At 48.0% G+C, this 14049-nt stretch overlaps 1 protein-coding gene across 1 annotated transcript; it reads left to right on the top strand.

The window, feature by feature from the left end:
- The first annotated feature begins 5751 nt into the window (after positions 1-5751).
- Positions 5752-6839, top strand: LOC125523394. The gene has a single exon (XM_048688431.1). It carries the CDS (start codon positions 5933-5935, stop codon positions 6605-6607), a length of 675 nt encoding a protein of 224 aa, XP_048544388.1. The 5' UTR covers positions 5752-5932; the 3' UTR covers positions 6608-6839.
- The last annotated feature ends 7210 nt before the right edge of the window (positions 6840-14049 follow it).

Genomic DNA, 14049 nt, shown 5'->3' with positions numbered 1-14049 from the left:
GGACTCCCCTATTTCCTACTCCTACTAGGAGGGAGAAAGGAAGGGGGAGCAGGAGAAGGAAAGGGGGCGCCACCCCCTTCCTAGTCCAATTCGGACCAGAGGGGAGGGGGCACGCGGCCTGCCTTGGCCGGCCCCTCTCTCTCTCCACTAGGGCCAACAAGGCCCATTAACCCCCGGGGGGTTTCGGTAACCTCTCCGACACTCCGGTAAAATTCCGATTTCACCCGAAGCTCTTCCGATGTTCAAATGTGGGTTTCCAATATATCAATCTTTATGTCTCGACCATTTTGAGACTCCTCGTCATGTCCGTGATCATATCCGGGACTCCGAACTACCTTCGGTACATCAAAACATATAAACTCATAATACCGATCGTCACAGAACTTTAAGCGTGCGGACCCTACGAGTTCGAGAACTATGTAGACATGACCGAGACACGTCTCCGGTCAATAACCAATAGCGGAACCTGGATGCTCATATTGGTTCCTACATATTCTACGAAGATCTTTATTGGTCAAACCGCATAACAACATACGTTGTTCCCTTTGTCATCGGTATGTTACTTGCCCGAGATTTGATCGTCAGTATCTCAATACCTAGCTCAATCTCGTTACCGGCAAGTCTCTTTACTCGTTCTGTAATGCATCATCTCGCAACTAGCTCATTAGTTGCATTGCTTGCAAGGCTTATAGTGATGTGCATTACCGAGAGGGCCGAGAGATACCTCTCCGAAAATCGGAGTGACAAATCCTATTTTTGATCTATGCCAACTCCACGAACACCATCGGAGACACCTATAGAGTACCTTTATAATCACCCAGTTACGTTGTGACGTTCAGTATCACACAAAGTGTTCCTCCGGTATTCGGGAGTTGCATAATCTCATAGTCATAGGAACATGTATAAGTCATGAAGAAAGCAATAGCAGTAAACTTAAATGATCAATTGCTAAGCTAACAAAATGGGTCAAGTCAATCACATCATTCTACTAATGATGTGATCCCGTTAATCAAATGACAACTCATGTCTATGGCTAGGAAACTCAACCATCTTTGATCAATGAGCTAGTCAAGTAGAGGCACACTAGTGACACTATGTTTGTCTATGTATTCACACATGTATTATGTTTCCGATTAATACAATTCTAGCATGAATAATAAACATTTATCATGATATGAGGAAATAAATAATAACTTTATTATTGCCTCTAGGGCATATTTCCTTAAGTATTTGCAAGTTATCTTTAAGGCTACCAGCTGGATTAGTACGCTGTGTTCTATGCAATTGCGTGGAGATGTGCATGACTCCGTAGTCTCTAGGGCATCATATGGGAGATGATAACATGGGTTGTGTTCATCCGGTTTGGACGTCAACCAATTAATAGGGCAGTGAGTCATTTTTTTTCTGATAAAGGAAATATATTAATATCAACAAGGTATCAATTACATCCAACCTCTGCACTAATAAAATCAAGAGTTACTCAAGACATCGAGGATGCACATAGCCAAATTATTACAAAAGGATAATGACCAATTGAACAACTAAATCATCCAACATCAATCATCAATGATGGCAACCTTGGGTAACATGATATCTGCTCCAACAATGGCGAGCGTACCGTGGACGAGCATTGCCATCGCTAGACCAAATCACTAAGGTCGAATCATGGGTTTCACCCCGCAGAGTAGTTCGAGTAAACTTCATGCAATGCATGCCTTCAACAAGGTAACTCCGCGTGAATGACGTCATTGCTAGGTTCAACCAATGGAAGGTCAAACCTTGAGTTTTCACCCCTGCGACCCTATTCCGTACACTCAAAGAGCACCGCCTAGTCGACATCATTTTGCGTTGCAACCATACTGACCCATCATCGCATAGCCGCAGACGCACATTTCTGATGACGTAACCACATAACTAGAATCATGTCTGCGCAATACATGTTGTTGAGCAGCGTGTAGGGATGCCCACCACCTTGAATGATCCTATTCTCCCAAGAGTCCCGATTGCCCATGAGAAGCCAATTTAGGCCAGTAACATGGGGCACCTCAAATAAGAGCAGAATTCACGCATCAAGCAGAAGTTGAGTCATCAGATCTGTTGTCGCATACACCGTCTTAAGGCACGCCAAGCACTTCAAATCACCGCACTGAGTGGGAACATTCCAGTCACCGGAGCGTGGTGCCGGGAAGTTCCTATACGGAGGTTAAAACCCGTCGAACTCGCATCCCTTAAAGGCGGCCAACAACGCGTGAGGTTGCACCACTGAGAGCAATATAAAGGATGCACGTGCAACAATGCCAGTCCCTAGATCATCTCCATAAAGGGACCAGGAATATGCTCATTGTCACTGCTGCCGGAAAATGGGGACAACAAAATTTACCGTTTCCACTAATCAGGGAACAAAAAGCCTCCGCCACAAATCACCGCTACCGTCGTTGACACCATGACCGACCGACGCGTTGCCATAACACCCGGTACAATATGACCATCGCCTAGATGTCCCAGGGCCGCTGCCCCGCCCTCTGATCTCTGCCAACATGTGCACCGTCCAGGGACGCTGCAATGCTCGAGCCGAGGAGTCCTGTAGCTCAAGGAGAAAAAGCCTGCCGCCACCAGCCAGGCGGACTTTCCACCCCATATCCCTCTCGCACTGATGAGATGGATGGGGAGGGGAGGAGATGGGGGCGACGACAAGGGTCAAGCCTGGCCGGTGCCCTGGGAGCGAGTTGGGAGTACGCGTTTTTTTTCTTGTAATATGATTACGATCTGGTTGTGCTAGTTCTTAATTCGGTACTTCTTCAGTTGTATAAGGACATATCCAATGCCGACCCTCAAACCTCCTACATACGGTCGGACCGCGAAAGCCATCCAACGCGGGCCTGTATCGGTCCATGATGCGGCCCAGACGTAGTTTCTCCTGCAAACCGGAGACAAATGGAGAGGGGGGGGGATTTGCAGGAGTCCGACCCTCGCCTGAATGCGTTCCCTCCTGGCGCCAGCTGCCTGCATTCATGCCCCTGTAGAGCGCGCTACTCCACGTTGAAGATGACTCAGGGCGGACGTGATCTCTCACTGCCTCCGCCATCAAAGCAGTGCGTCGACCGAGGGCGCTACCCCAACACGTCTTTGGTGTCTGCGCCTATTCAATGTCGGAGACGCATGACTGGACGGGACCGGACGGATATCTACCACACCCGTTCAATGCCCCTTCCGTCCGTATGACGCTATTAAGCAGACTCGCCGGCCCAGAAACCTACTCTGTCACCGTGCATTGACACATCCGGATGCCTCGCGTCACTGGAATCTCCTATTTAAAGGCAGTCACACTCGGCTAACTGCACACCACAACACAAGTCGTTCCCCATCCTCCTCCCTTCCAGTACATGCACCATGACTGCAGGCGGCGAAGCTCTGTGGGAGAGCCTTTCCATGGACATGAAGCACGCCGTGGCCGCCCTTGCCGCTGCCTGGCAGAGCTGCTGTGCCATGCGGACTGAGGCCAACTTACCGGCCAGCTCGCCCGAGGTCTCCAGCGACGAGGATGACACCACGATGGAGACGGGCTCCGACGACACCGCCCCGGCTCCCGCGTGTCCTGTGCCAGACAGCTTCACCATGGAGCAGGTCCAAGCGCACTACAACACCATCATGGCAGAGGTGCATCCTGCGCCGACGCCTTTGTCAGTGTTCCAACAGGCGTTGGGGGAACAACGGTACAACCTGTTCCTCCTGGAGCAACACTGGCTGGCGGAGGTCCAGATCAACGGCGAGTGCGTGAGCGAGGAGGCCCTGGAGGCCATGGCTGCGGCGAACCCATCTTCGTCGTGGAGTAGCGTGCCATCTACGATGTTGTTCACGCTTAAGGCGCCATTTGCTAGGAAGCGGCGGCCGCCGAGGCGCTGCTCCAGGCGATTGCGGAGTAGAACAACGCCAACTGTGCTTCTGTCGTGCTGCCAATGAACTATCAGGCAGCCCCGCAGGGCGACGACAGCTCCGACTGTCATGCGTACGACGATCTATGGGACCGGTGAAGGCCCCTTTGTGGTTCGACTATGGGGATCCACGCACACAAAGAGCAGAATCAACAAACCACACAAGCGTTTACCCAGGTTTGGGCCACTGTGAGGTGGAAAACCCTACTCCTGTGTTTGAGCTCAAGTACAAGGAGCGCAACTTGCCGGCAAGGTGTGCGGGAAGTGCAACTACGTGTGTAAATGAGCAAAGTGACAACCTTTGTAAAGGTAGCCACGGGCCACCTTTTATAGATGAAGGGGTCTCCACAATGGCAAAACAGTTATTACATAAGGTAAGTAGTGGCTACAGTGCCAAATTTGACGGGTTAGGACAAACGAGTCAAATGTGCCGTGAGGTGTCGTACCGGGGACGTTTTTCGACAAGGAGCGCCTCTCCTTCTGTGCTGTTTGCCCAGCTACCTTCTATTTCCTTGCCACGCTCCTGGGACGGGTGGCAATAAAGTTGTCCCTTTGGCGGTGAGCTGACACGTGACCAAACAAGCTTCACCCAACTACCTGCCTGCTCGACACCTATTTGACAAGCGATGGGCTAGTCGTTGAGGTGGAGCGGTGGCAAGGTAGTGGGAGCTTGCCGTGTCTTCGCTTGCCGGCAACCTGAATCTTGATCTTAGTACTTCTCAATGACCTGTTAGGAGGTTTTCTTCATGGTTTAATCAACCAAATCTCGAGCCTTGTTTGGAGCTGTCCTCTGGCAAGCCCTGCCGTCGGGAAGACTACTACTGCTTGTGCACAAGTCAGGGTATTAAGGTACCCATGTCTTAGTACACCAACACCGGCGCCACCATTTTCATCGTGGACCTCACGTCCATCGGCGACGGACAGGTCGTAGACTCCTCCGAGGATAAGTAGGCCATGAGAGACGGTAGGGCCTGGTGTCCCATATGGGCCGGTCCGTCTCCTGTGTTCTACCATTCCTCGTCGGAAACCGCACTTTCATTTCACGGGTCTTATTGCCGGTGCTCATGGAGACGACGGATGGAGAACGACACAGACTTGGACGCCCGGCGCCGCCTCCGTAGGATATGTTTAGGGGTAGGTCTTTTTTTTGTTCTAAATGTTCGAAATGTAATGAAAATCTGCCGTGTTTGTATGAATCCCGTCATGTTTATATTAAATCCGTCCGTGTTTGCATGAATTTCATCCAGTTTGTTGAAAAAGAGTTTGAAATGTATGCGGCTATGATTGGATGGCGGCCTCCCGCATCCTTGTCCACGGACTGGCCCCCCGTCCACGAACAGATGCAGGAGAAAATTTGCGGGTTGCTGTTGGAGATGCCCTAACATGTTCGGAAGTTGATGCTTTACAATAACGAATGACTGTGTTAGCACGAGTAGTGCTGGGATTTTTCCACTCATTTCGATATTTTTCTTTGCATGTGCAGTGAATCTAGTTTGTAGACATTCTATTTTTGCCGCAGAATATTCTTCACGGCGGTTAACAGTTGACACAAGCCACGACTTGCATGCGCAATGACAATTCGCCCACGCGCTCCAAACATGGAGATCGTGGTTACCCGGGTAGTGTTTTAAGCCGAAATGCAGCCTGGCACTCGCTAATTTAGAGGCTGCAAGCAACGTGCGGTTGCTTCCCTGACAGGCAATTTAGGGCAACAAGTCTGGCACAGATACCCTCCTCCTCCCCCCAACCTTGGCATATGCTTAGCTAGCTCCATCGCCCGCGCCTTAAACCATTTCAAATACTTGGCTTCCATCCGCCTTCTTCTTCCATTCCGTCTCCTCCCCATATCCATTGACCAAATCAATCCCGCCATTTCCATTCTACGCCTGAAGTGGTAGTGTTGTCCAATTCATTCATGCTACGTGAGCGGTAGCTTCAAGCAACTGCATGCATGCACAGACGCTAAATAGACGTCAAGATCGCGCGTTCTCCTGGCAACCATGCTGCGTGCGCACCTTCGACTACCTCTGGGCGCGATGCTGCACCGCGTCCCCGTATCTGCCCTCCTCGTCGACAAGGCAATGGCAATGGCAATGCCAACGGTGGTGATGGGGGGCGGGTACCGCCCGCGGCGGAGCCTGCACGGCGGCGGCGGGGACTCGCCGAGCAAGTGGAGGAAGCCGGAGGCGGGGCGCCTGAAGCTCAACTTCGACGGGTCCTCCAGGCACGCGTCCCAGAGCGCGAGCATCGGCGGCGTGTACCGGGACCACAAGGGCGAGTTCGTGCTGGGCTACGCGGAGCCGATCGGTGCGGCGACGAGCTCCGTGGCCGAGCTCGCCGCGCTCCGGCGCGGGCTGGAGCTGGCACTGGAGAACGGGTGGAGCGGCGTCTGGGTCGAGGGCGACGACCTGTCGGCCGTGGAAGCCGCGCGGGGGAGCCACAGGCGCCCGCGCCTAGGCAGGGCGGAGGAGGACCTGAGGCTGTGGAAGGAGATCGCCGAGCTGCTCCCGCTGCTCGGCGACGACATGGCCGTGTCGCACGTGCGCCGGGGAGGGAACAGGGTGGCGCACGGGTTCGCGAAGCTCGGGCACAGCGTGCCGCGGCCGCGGGTGTGGCGCGGCGTGCCGCCCGCCGAGGTGCTGAAGTACCTTCAGCGGGACGCCGGCAGGAAATAGTGCGCGCATGGAAATGGTGGTCGCATGCATACTCGCAGATCAATGCTAACTTACGTACTGATGTGATGGTTAAAGTAGGTAATCGTGTCATACAAAATCTCCGGATAGTTTTCCTTGTATAGGTGCCTTGGAGATCAAGTTATAATCCTATAACTACTACTAACCTTTGATTGTCTCAGCTTGGTTAGGCGTCTACTCCAATGTTCTAGTAAACTGAGAATTGTAAATTTATTCACGCAAATCTAAAAATACATTAATTGTGTTATAGAAATTAATTGTGTATGTAGTATAAAAAACATTGTATTATAGTATTATCTCAGCAAATTTTCCTAATATGTTGATACAAATCGTCATCGTGATATAATAATTCTTTCATCTAGTGCAAAAATTTATTTTATTCTAAGAGTTCCAAAAAAAAAAGAATGTTACAAGGATATCAACATCAGATTGACAGTCCTTCACGTAGGTTTAACTAATTCTCAAGCGGCTGGGAATTATGAAATCCGACAATAATAATGAGACGCGACTTGAGAGGTTAGATGACTATACCCATCCTATCACATGACAAACCATATTTTCCTACATGATAGTACGAATGCTAGCTCTTCCAAATTGCATGTGATGCCGACTACTTCATCCTCCTGGTGGCTCATGGCCATTTCATTTTTTTTTTGAGAAAACGTCGGCCTTTATTGATTAAGCAACAAACTTACACAGAGTCTCCCGGATGCAATCCGGAGCAGAATGAAAAATACAAAGACTAGAAGAGTTCAAACTAGATCTAGCTAGCATATGAGCTAGAACATTACAATGCCGACGAACATGCTGGAAACAAGTTGAAGAGAGGCCGCCCGCCAAGAGCTTAATCTCTGAAAGAACAGAACCCACCTCCGAGCGATCCCTCGAGGGAGACGAGAGGCGCTGCACCACCGAGAGGCAATCAGTGTTGAAAATAACTTCGGAGAAACCCTCCTCTCGAGCCAAGGCGACAGCACGCCGGAGCGCCATGGCCTCAGCCAACTCAGGAGGCCGTGCGCCCAGAAGAGGTTCAGAACAGGCTGCTACACAGCACCCCGCATGATCGAGCACCACCACACCCAATGCAGACTTGCCCAACTCTTGCGACACCGCAGCATCAGAGAAAGCCACCACCGAACCCTGCGGTGGCGGAGACCAAAGACAAGCAGAAAGGGAGGTCTCACGCCTAGGAGCAGGAGCGTGGTCATATAAATGTCGAAAGATCAGGTCGATGTAGGCCTTTGCCCTGGCAGCAGTATGTTTTGGCTGGGGCGCCGCAGATTCATTCCTCGCCAAATTCCGTGCTTCCCAGATATGCCAAATGGCAACCGTAAGAACAGTTGCCTCTCGGTCTGAGCACCCGGACAAGAAGTCGAAGAGCCATTGCTTGGCCATTTCATTTGGTCTCTACTCTCTAAGAAGTTGAGGAGAGAGAATTTCATGTTGTGGAATGCACATGTGTTGGAGATCAAGTAGTAATAACCTCAATAAACCGTCTATTTGTGATAGTACCAGGCCCAACCTCTACTAATGCCTAATGGGCCTCTTCGAAGCACCATGAACCGACCATCAGTAAGGCGAATTCTATTTGGCGCTGCAGGCACCCGTTAACGTGTATTTTGCAAACTAACGGGCGCCTGCCGCGCTGGGCCGGCCCATCTCTGTTAGAGTACACTGTATATACGCCGTACTACACTTGTATTCGGTCAACCTCTATACGTGTGAGTGCGTGTGATCGTGGGACACGATCATGTTGGGGAACGTAGTAATTTCAAAAAATTTCCTACGCACACGCAAGATCATGGTGATGCACAGCAACGAGAGGGGAGAATGTGATCTACGTACCCTTGTAGACCGACAGCGGAAGCGTTAGCACAACGCGGTTGATGTAGTCGTACGTCTTCACGGCCCGACCGATCAAGCACCGAAACTAGGGCACCTCCGAGTTTTAGCACACGTTCAGCTCGATGATGATCCCCGGACTCCGATCCAGCAAAGTGTCGGGGAAGAGTTCCGTCAGCACGACGGCGTGGTGACGATCTTGATGTTCTACCGTCGCAGGGCTTTGCCTAAGCACCGCTACAATATTATCGAGGATAATGGTGGAAGGGGGCACCGCACACGGCTAAGAAAACGATCACGTGGATCAACTTGTGTGTCTAGGGGTGCCCCCTGCCCCCGTATATAAAGGAGCAAGGGGAGGAGGCCGGCCGGCCCTTATAGGCGCGCCAAGGAGGAGTCCTCCTCCTAGTAGGAGTAGGACTCCTACTAGGAGGGGGAAGGAAGTGGGCAAGGAGAAGGAAAGGGTGGCGCCGCCCCCCCCCCTCCTAGTCCAATTCGGATTAGGGGGAAGGAGGCGCACGGCCCACCCTGGCTGCCCTTCTCTTTCTCCACTAAGGCGCATATGGCCCATTACTTCTCTCGGGGGGGTTCCGGTAAACCTCCAGTACTCCGGTTTTCTCTGAAATCACCCGGAACACTTCCGATGTCCAAATATATCCGTCCAATATATCAATCTTTATGTCTCGACCATTTCGAGACTCCTCGTTATGTCCGTGATCACATCCGAGACTCCAAACTAACTTCGGTACATCAAAACTCATAAACTCATAATATGACTGTCATCGAAACCTTAAGCGTGCGGACCCTACGGGTTCGAGAACAATGTAGACATGACCGAGACACGTCTCTGGTCAATAACCAATAGCGGAACCTGGATGCTCATATTGGCTCCTACATATTCTACGAAGATCTTTATCGGTCAGACCGCATAACAACATACGTTGTTCCCTTTGTCATCGGTATTTTACTTGCCCGAGATTCGATCATCGGTATCTCAATACCTAGTTCAATCTCGTTACCGGCAAGTCTCTTTACTCGTTCGTAATACATCATCTCGCAACTAACTCATTAGTTGCAATGCTTGCAAGGCTTATGTGATGTGCATTACCGAGAGGGCCCAGAGATACCTCTCCGACAATCGGAGTGACAAATCCTAATCTCGAAATACGCCAACCCAACATTTACCTTTGGAGACACCTGTAGAGCTCCTTTATAATCACCCAGTTACGTTGTGACGTTTGGTAGCACACAAAGTGTTCCTCCGGCAAACGGGAGTTGCATAATCTCATAGTCATAGGAACATGTATAAGTCATGAAGAAAGCAATAGCAACATACTAAACGATCGGGTGCTAAGCTAATGGAATGGGTCATGTCAATCACATCATTCTCCTAATAATGTGATCCCGTTAATCAAATGACAACACATGTCTATGGTTAGGAAACATAACCATCTTTGATTAATGAGCTAGTCAAGTAGAGGCATACTAGTGACGTTTGGTTTGTCTATGTATTCACACAAGTATTATGTTTCCGGATAATACAATTCTAGCATGAATAATAAACATTTATCATGATATAAGGAAATAAAATAATAACATTATTATTGCCTCTAGGGCATATTTCCTTCAGTCTCCCACTTGCACTAGAGTCAATAATCTAGATTACACAGTAATGATTCTAACACCCATGGAGCTTTGGTGCTGATCATGTTTTGCTCGTGGAAGAGGCTTAGTCAACGGGTCTGCAACATTCAGATCCGTATGTATCTTGCAAATCTCTATGTCTCCCACCTGGACTAGATCCCGGATGGAATTGAAGCGTCTCTTGATGTGCTTGGTTCTCTTGTGAAATCTGGATTCCTTTGCCAAGGCAATTGCACCAGTATTGTCACAAAAGATTTTCATTGGACCCGATGCACTAGGTATGACACCTAGATCGGATATGAACTCCTTCATCCAGACTCCTTCGTTTGCTGCTTCCGAAGCAGCTATGTACTCCGCTTCACATGTAGATCCCGCCACAACGCTTTGTTTAGAACTGCACCAACTGACAGCTCCACCGTTTAATGTAAACACGTATCCGGTTTGCGATTTAGAATCGTCCGGATCAGTGTCAAAGCTTGCATCAACGTAACCATTTATGAGCTCTTTGTCACCTCCATATATGAGAAACATATCCTTAGTCCTTTTCAGGTATTTCAGGATGTTCTTGACCGCTGTCCAGTGATCCACTCCTGGATTACTTTGGTACCTCCCTGCTAGACTTATAGCAAGACACACATCAGGTCTGGTACACAGCATTGCATACATGATAGAGCCTATGGCTGAAGCATAGGGAACATCTTTCATTTTCTCTCTATCTTCTGCATTGGTCGGGCATTGAGTCTTACTCAATTTCACACCTTGTAACACAGGCAAGAATCCTTTCTTTGCTTGATCCATTTTGAACTTCTTCAAAACTTTGTCAAGGTATGTGCTTTGTGAAAGTCCAATTAAGCGTCTTGATCTATCTCTATAGATCTTAATGCCCAATATGTAAGCAGCTTCACCGAGGTCTTTCATTGAAAAACTCTTATTCAAGTATCCCTTTATGCTATCCAGAAATTATATATCATTTCCAATCAGTAATATGTCATCCACATATAATATTAGAAATGCTACAGAGCTCCCACTCACTTTCTTGTAAATACAGGCTTCTCCGAAAGTCTGTATAAAACCAAATGCTTTGATCACACTATCAAAGTGTTTATTCCAACTCCGAGAGGCTTGCACCAGTCCATAAATGGATCGCTGGAGCTTGCACACTTTGTTAGCTCCCTTTGGATCGACAAAACCTTCCGGTTGCATCATATACAACTCTTCTTCCAGAAATCCATTCAGGAATGCAGTTTTGACATCCATCTGCCAAATTTCATAATCATAAAATGTGGCAATCGCTAACATGATTCGGACAGACTTAAGCATCGCTACAGGTGAGAAAGTCTCATCGTAGTCAACCCCTTGAACTTGTCGAAAACCTTTCGCGACAAGTCGAGCTTTGTAGACAGTAACATTACCATCAGTGTCAGTCTTCTTCTTGAAAATCCATTTATTCTCAATTGCTTGCCGATCATTGGGCAAGTCAACCAAAGTCCATACTTTGTTCTCATACATGGATCCAATCTCAGATTTCATGGCTTCAAGCCACTTTGCGGAATCTGGGCTCACCATCGCTTCTTCATAGTTCGTAGGTTCATCATGATCTAGTAGCATGACTTCCAGAACAGGATTACCGTACCACTCTGGTGCGGATCTTACTCTGGTTAATCTACGAGGTTCAGCAGTATCTTGATCTGAAGTTTCATTATCATTAGCTTCCTCACTAACTGGTGTAGGTGTCACTGAAACAGTTTTCTCTGATGTACTACTTTCCAGTAAGGGAGCAGGTACAGTTACCTCGTCAAGTTCTACTTTCCTCCCACTCACTTCTTTCGAGAGAAACTCCTTCTCTAGAAAGGATCCATTCTTAGCAACGAATGTCTTGCCTTCGGATCTGTGATAGAAGGTGTACCCAACAGTCTCCTTTGGGTATCCTATGAAGACACATTTCTCCGATTTGGGTTTGAGATTATCAGGTTGAAGCTTTTTCACATAAGCATCGCAGCCCCAAACTTTAAGAAACGACAACTTTGGTTTCTTGCCAAACCACAGTTCATAAGCGTCGTCTCAACGGATTTTGATGGTGCCCTATTTAACGTGAATGGGGCCGTCTCTAAAGCATAACCCCAAAACGATAGCGGTAAATCTGTAAGAGACATCATAGATCGCACCATATCTAGTAAAGTACGATTACGATGTTCGGACACACCATTACGCTGTGGTGTTCCAAGTGGCATGAGTTGCGAAACTATTCCGCATTGTTTAAAATGTAGACCAAACTCGTAACTCAAATATTCTCCTCCATGATCAGATCGTAGAAACTTTATTTTCTTGTTACGATGATTTTCAACTTCACTCTGAAATTCCTTGAACTTTTCAAATGTTTCAGACTTATGTTTCATTAAGTAGATATACCCATATCTGCTTAAGTCATCTGTGAAGGTGAGAAAATAACGATATCCGCCACGAGCCTCAACATTCATCGGACCACATACATCTGTATGTATGATTTCCAACAAATCTGTTGCTCTCTCCATAGTACCGGAGAACGGTGTTTTTTCATCTTACCCATAAGGCACGGTTCGCAAGTACCAAGTGATTCATAATCAAGTGGTTCCAAAAGTCCATCAGTATGGAGTTTCTTCATGCGCTTTACACTGATATGACCCAAACGGCAGTGCCACAAATAAGTTGCACTATCATTATCAACTCTGCATCTTTTGGCTTCAACATTATGAATATGTGTGTCACTACTATCGAGATTTAATAAGAATAGACCACTCTTTAAGGGTGCATGACCATAAAAGATATTACTCATATAAATAGAACAACCATTATTCTCTGATTTAAATGAATAACCGTCTCGCATCAAACAAGATCCAGATATAATGTTCATGCTTAACGCTGGCACCAAATAACAATTATTTAGGTCTAATACTAATCCCGAAGGTAGATGTAGAGGTAGCGTGCCGACCGCGATCACATCGACTTTGGAACCATTTCCCACGTGCATCGTCACCTCGTCCTTAGCCAATCTTTGCTTAATCCGTAGTCCTTGTTTCGAGTTGCAAATATTAGCAACAGAACCAGTATCAAATACCCAGGTGCTACTGCGAGCATTAGTAAGGTACACATCAATAACATGTATATCACATATACCTTTGTTCACCTTGCCATCCTTCTTATCCGCCAAATACTTGGGCAGTTCCGCTTCCAGTGACCAGTCTGCTTGCAGTAGAAGCACTCAGTTTCAGGCTTAGGTCCAGGTTTGGGTTTCTCTCTTGAGTAGCAACTTGCTTGCTGTTCTTTTTGAAGTTCCCCTTTTTCTTTCCTTTTGCCCTTTTTAAACTAGTGGTCTATGACCATCAACACTTGATGCTCCTTCTTGATTTCTACCTCCGCGGCTTTCAGCATTGCGAAGAGCTCGGGAATAGTCTTATTCATCCCTTGCATATTATAGTTCATCATGAAGCTCTTGTAGCTTGGTGGCAGTGATTGGAGAATTCTGTCAATGACGCAATCATCTGGAAGATTAACTCCCAATTGAATCAAGTGATTATTATACCCAGACATTTTGAGTATATGCTCACTGACAGAACTGTTCTCCTCCATCTTGCAGCTATAGAACTTATTGGAGACTTCATATCTCAATCCGGGCATTTGCTTGAAATATTAACTTCAACTCATGAAACATCTCATATGCTCCATGACGTTCAAAACGTCGTTGAAGTCCCGATTCTAAGCCGTAAAGCATGGCACACTGAACTATCGAGTAGTCATCAGCTTTGCTCTGCCAGACGTTCATAACATCTGGTGTTGCTCCAGCAGCAGGCCTGGCACCCAGCGGTGCTTCCAGGATGTAATTCTTCTGTGCAGCAATGAGGATAATACTCAAGTTACGGACCCAGTCTGTGTAATTGCTACCATCATCTTTCAACTTTGCT

The sequence above is a fragment of the Triticum urartu genome, chromosome 7 (assembly GCF_003073215.2).
Source record: "Triticum urartu cultivar G1812 chromosome 7, Tu2.1, whole genome shotgun sequence".
Classification (NCBI taxonomy): Eukaryota; Viridiplantae; Streptophyta; class Magnoliopsida; order Poales; family Poaceae; genus Triticum; species Triticum urartu.
This window is presented reverse-complemented; position numbering and strand designations above follow the sequence as displayed.

What these genes read in the sequence shown, in the direction of transcription:
- LOC125523394 (XM_048688431.1), top strand. Translation starts at nt 5,933, where the DNA reads ATGCTGCGTGCGCACCTTCGACTACCTCTGGGCGCGATGCTGCACCGC.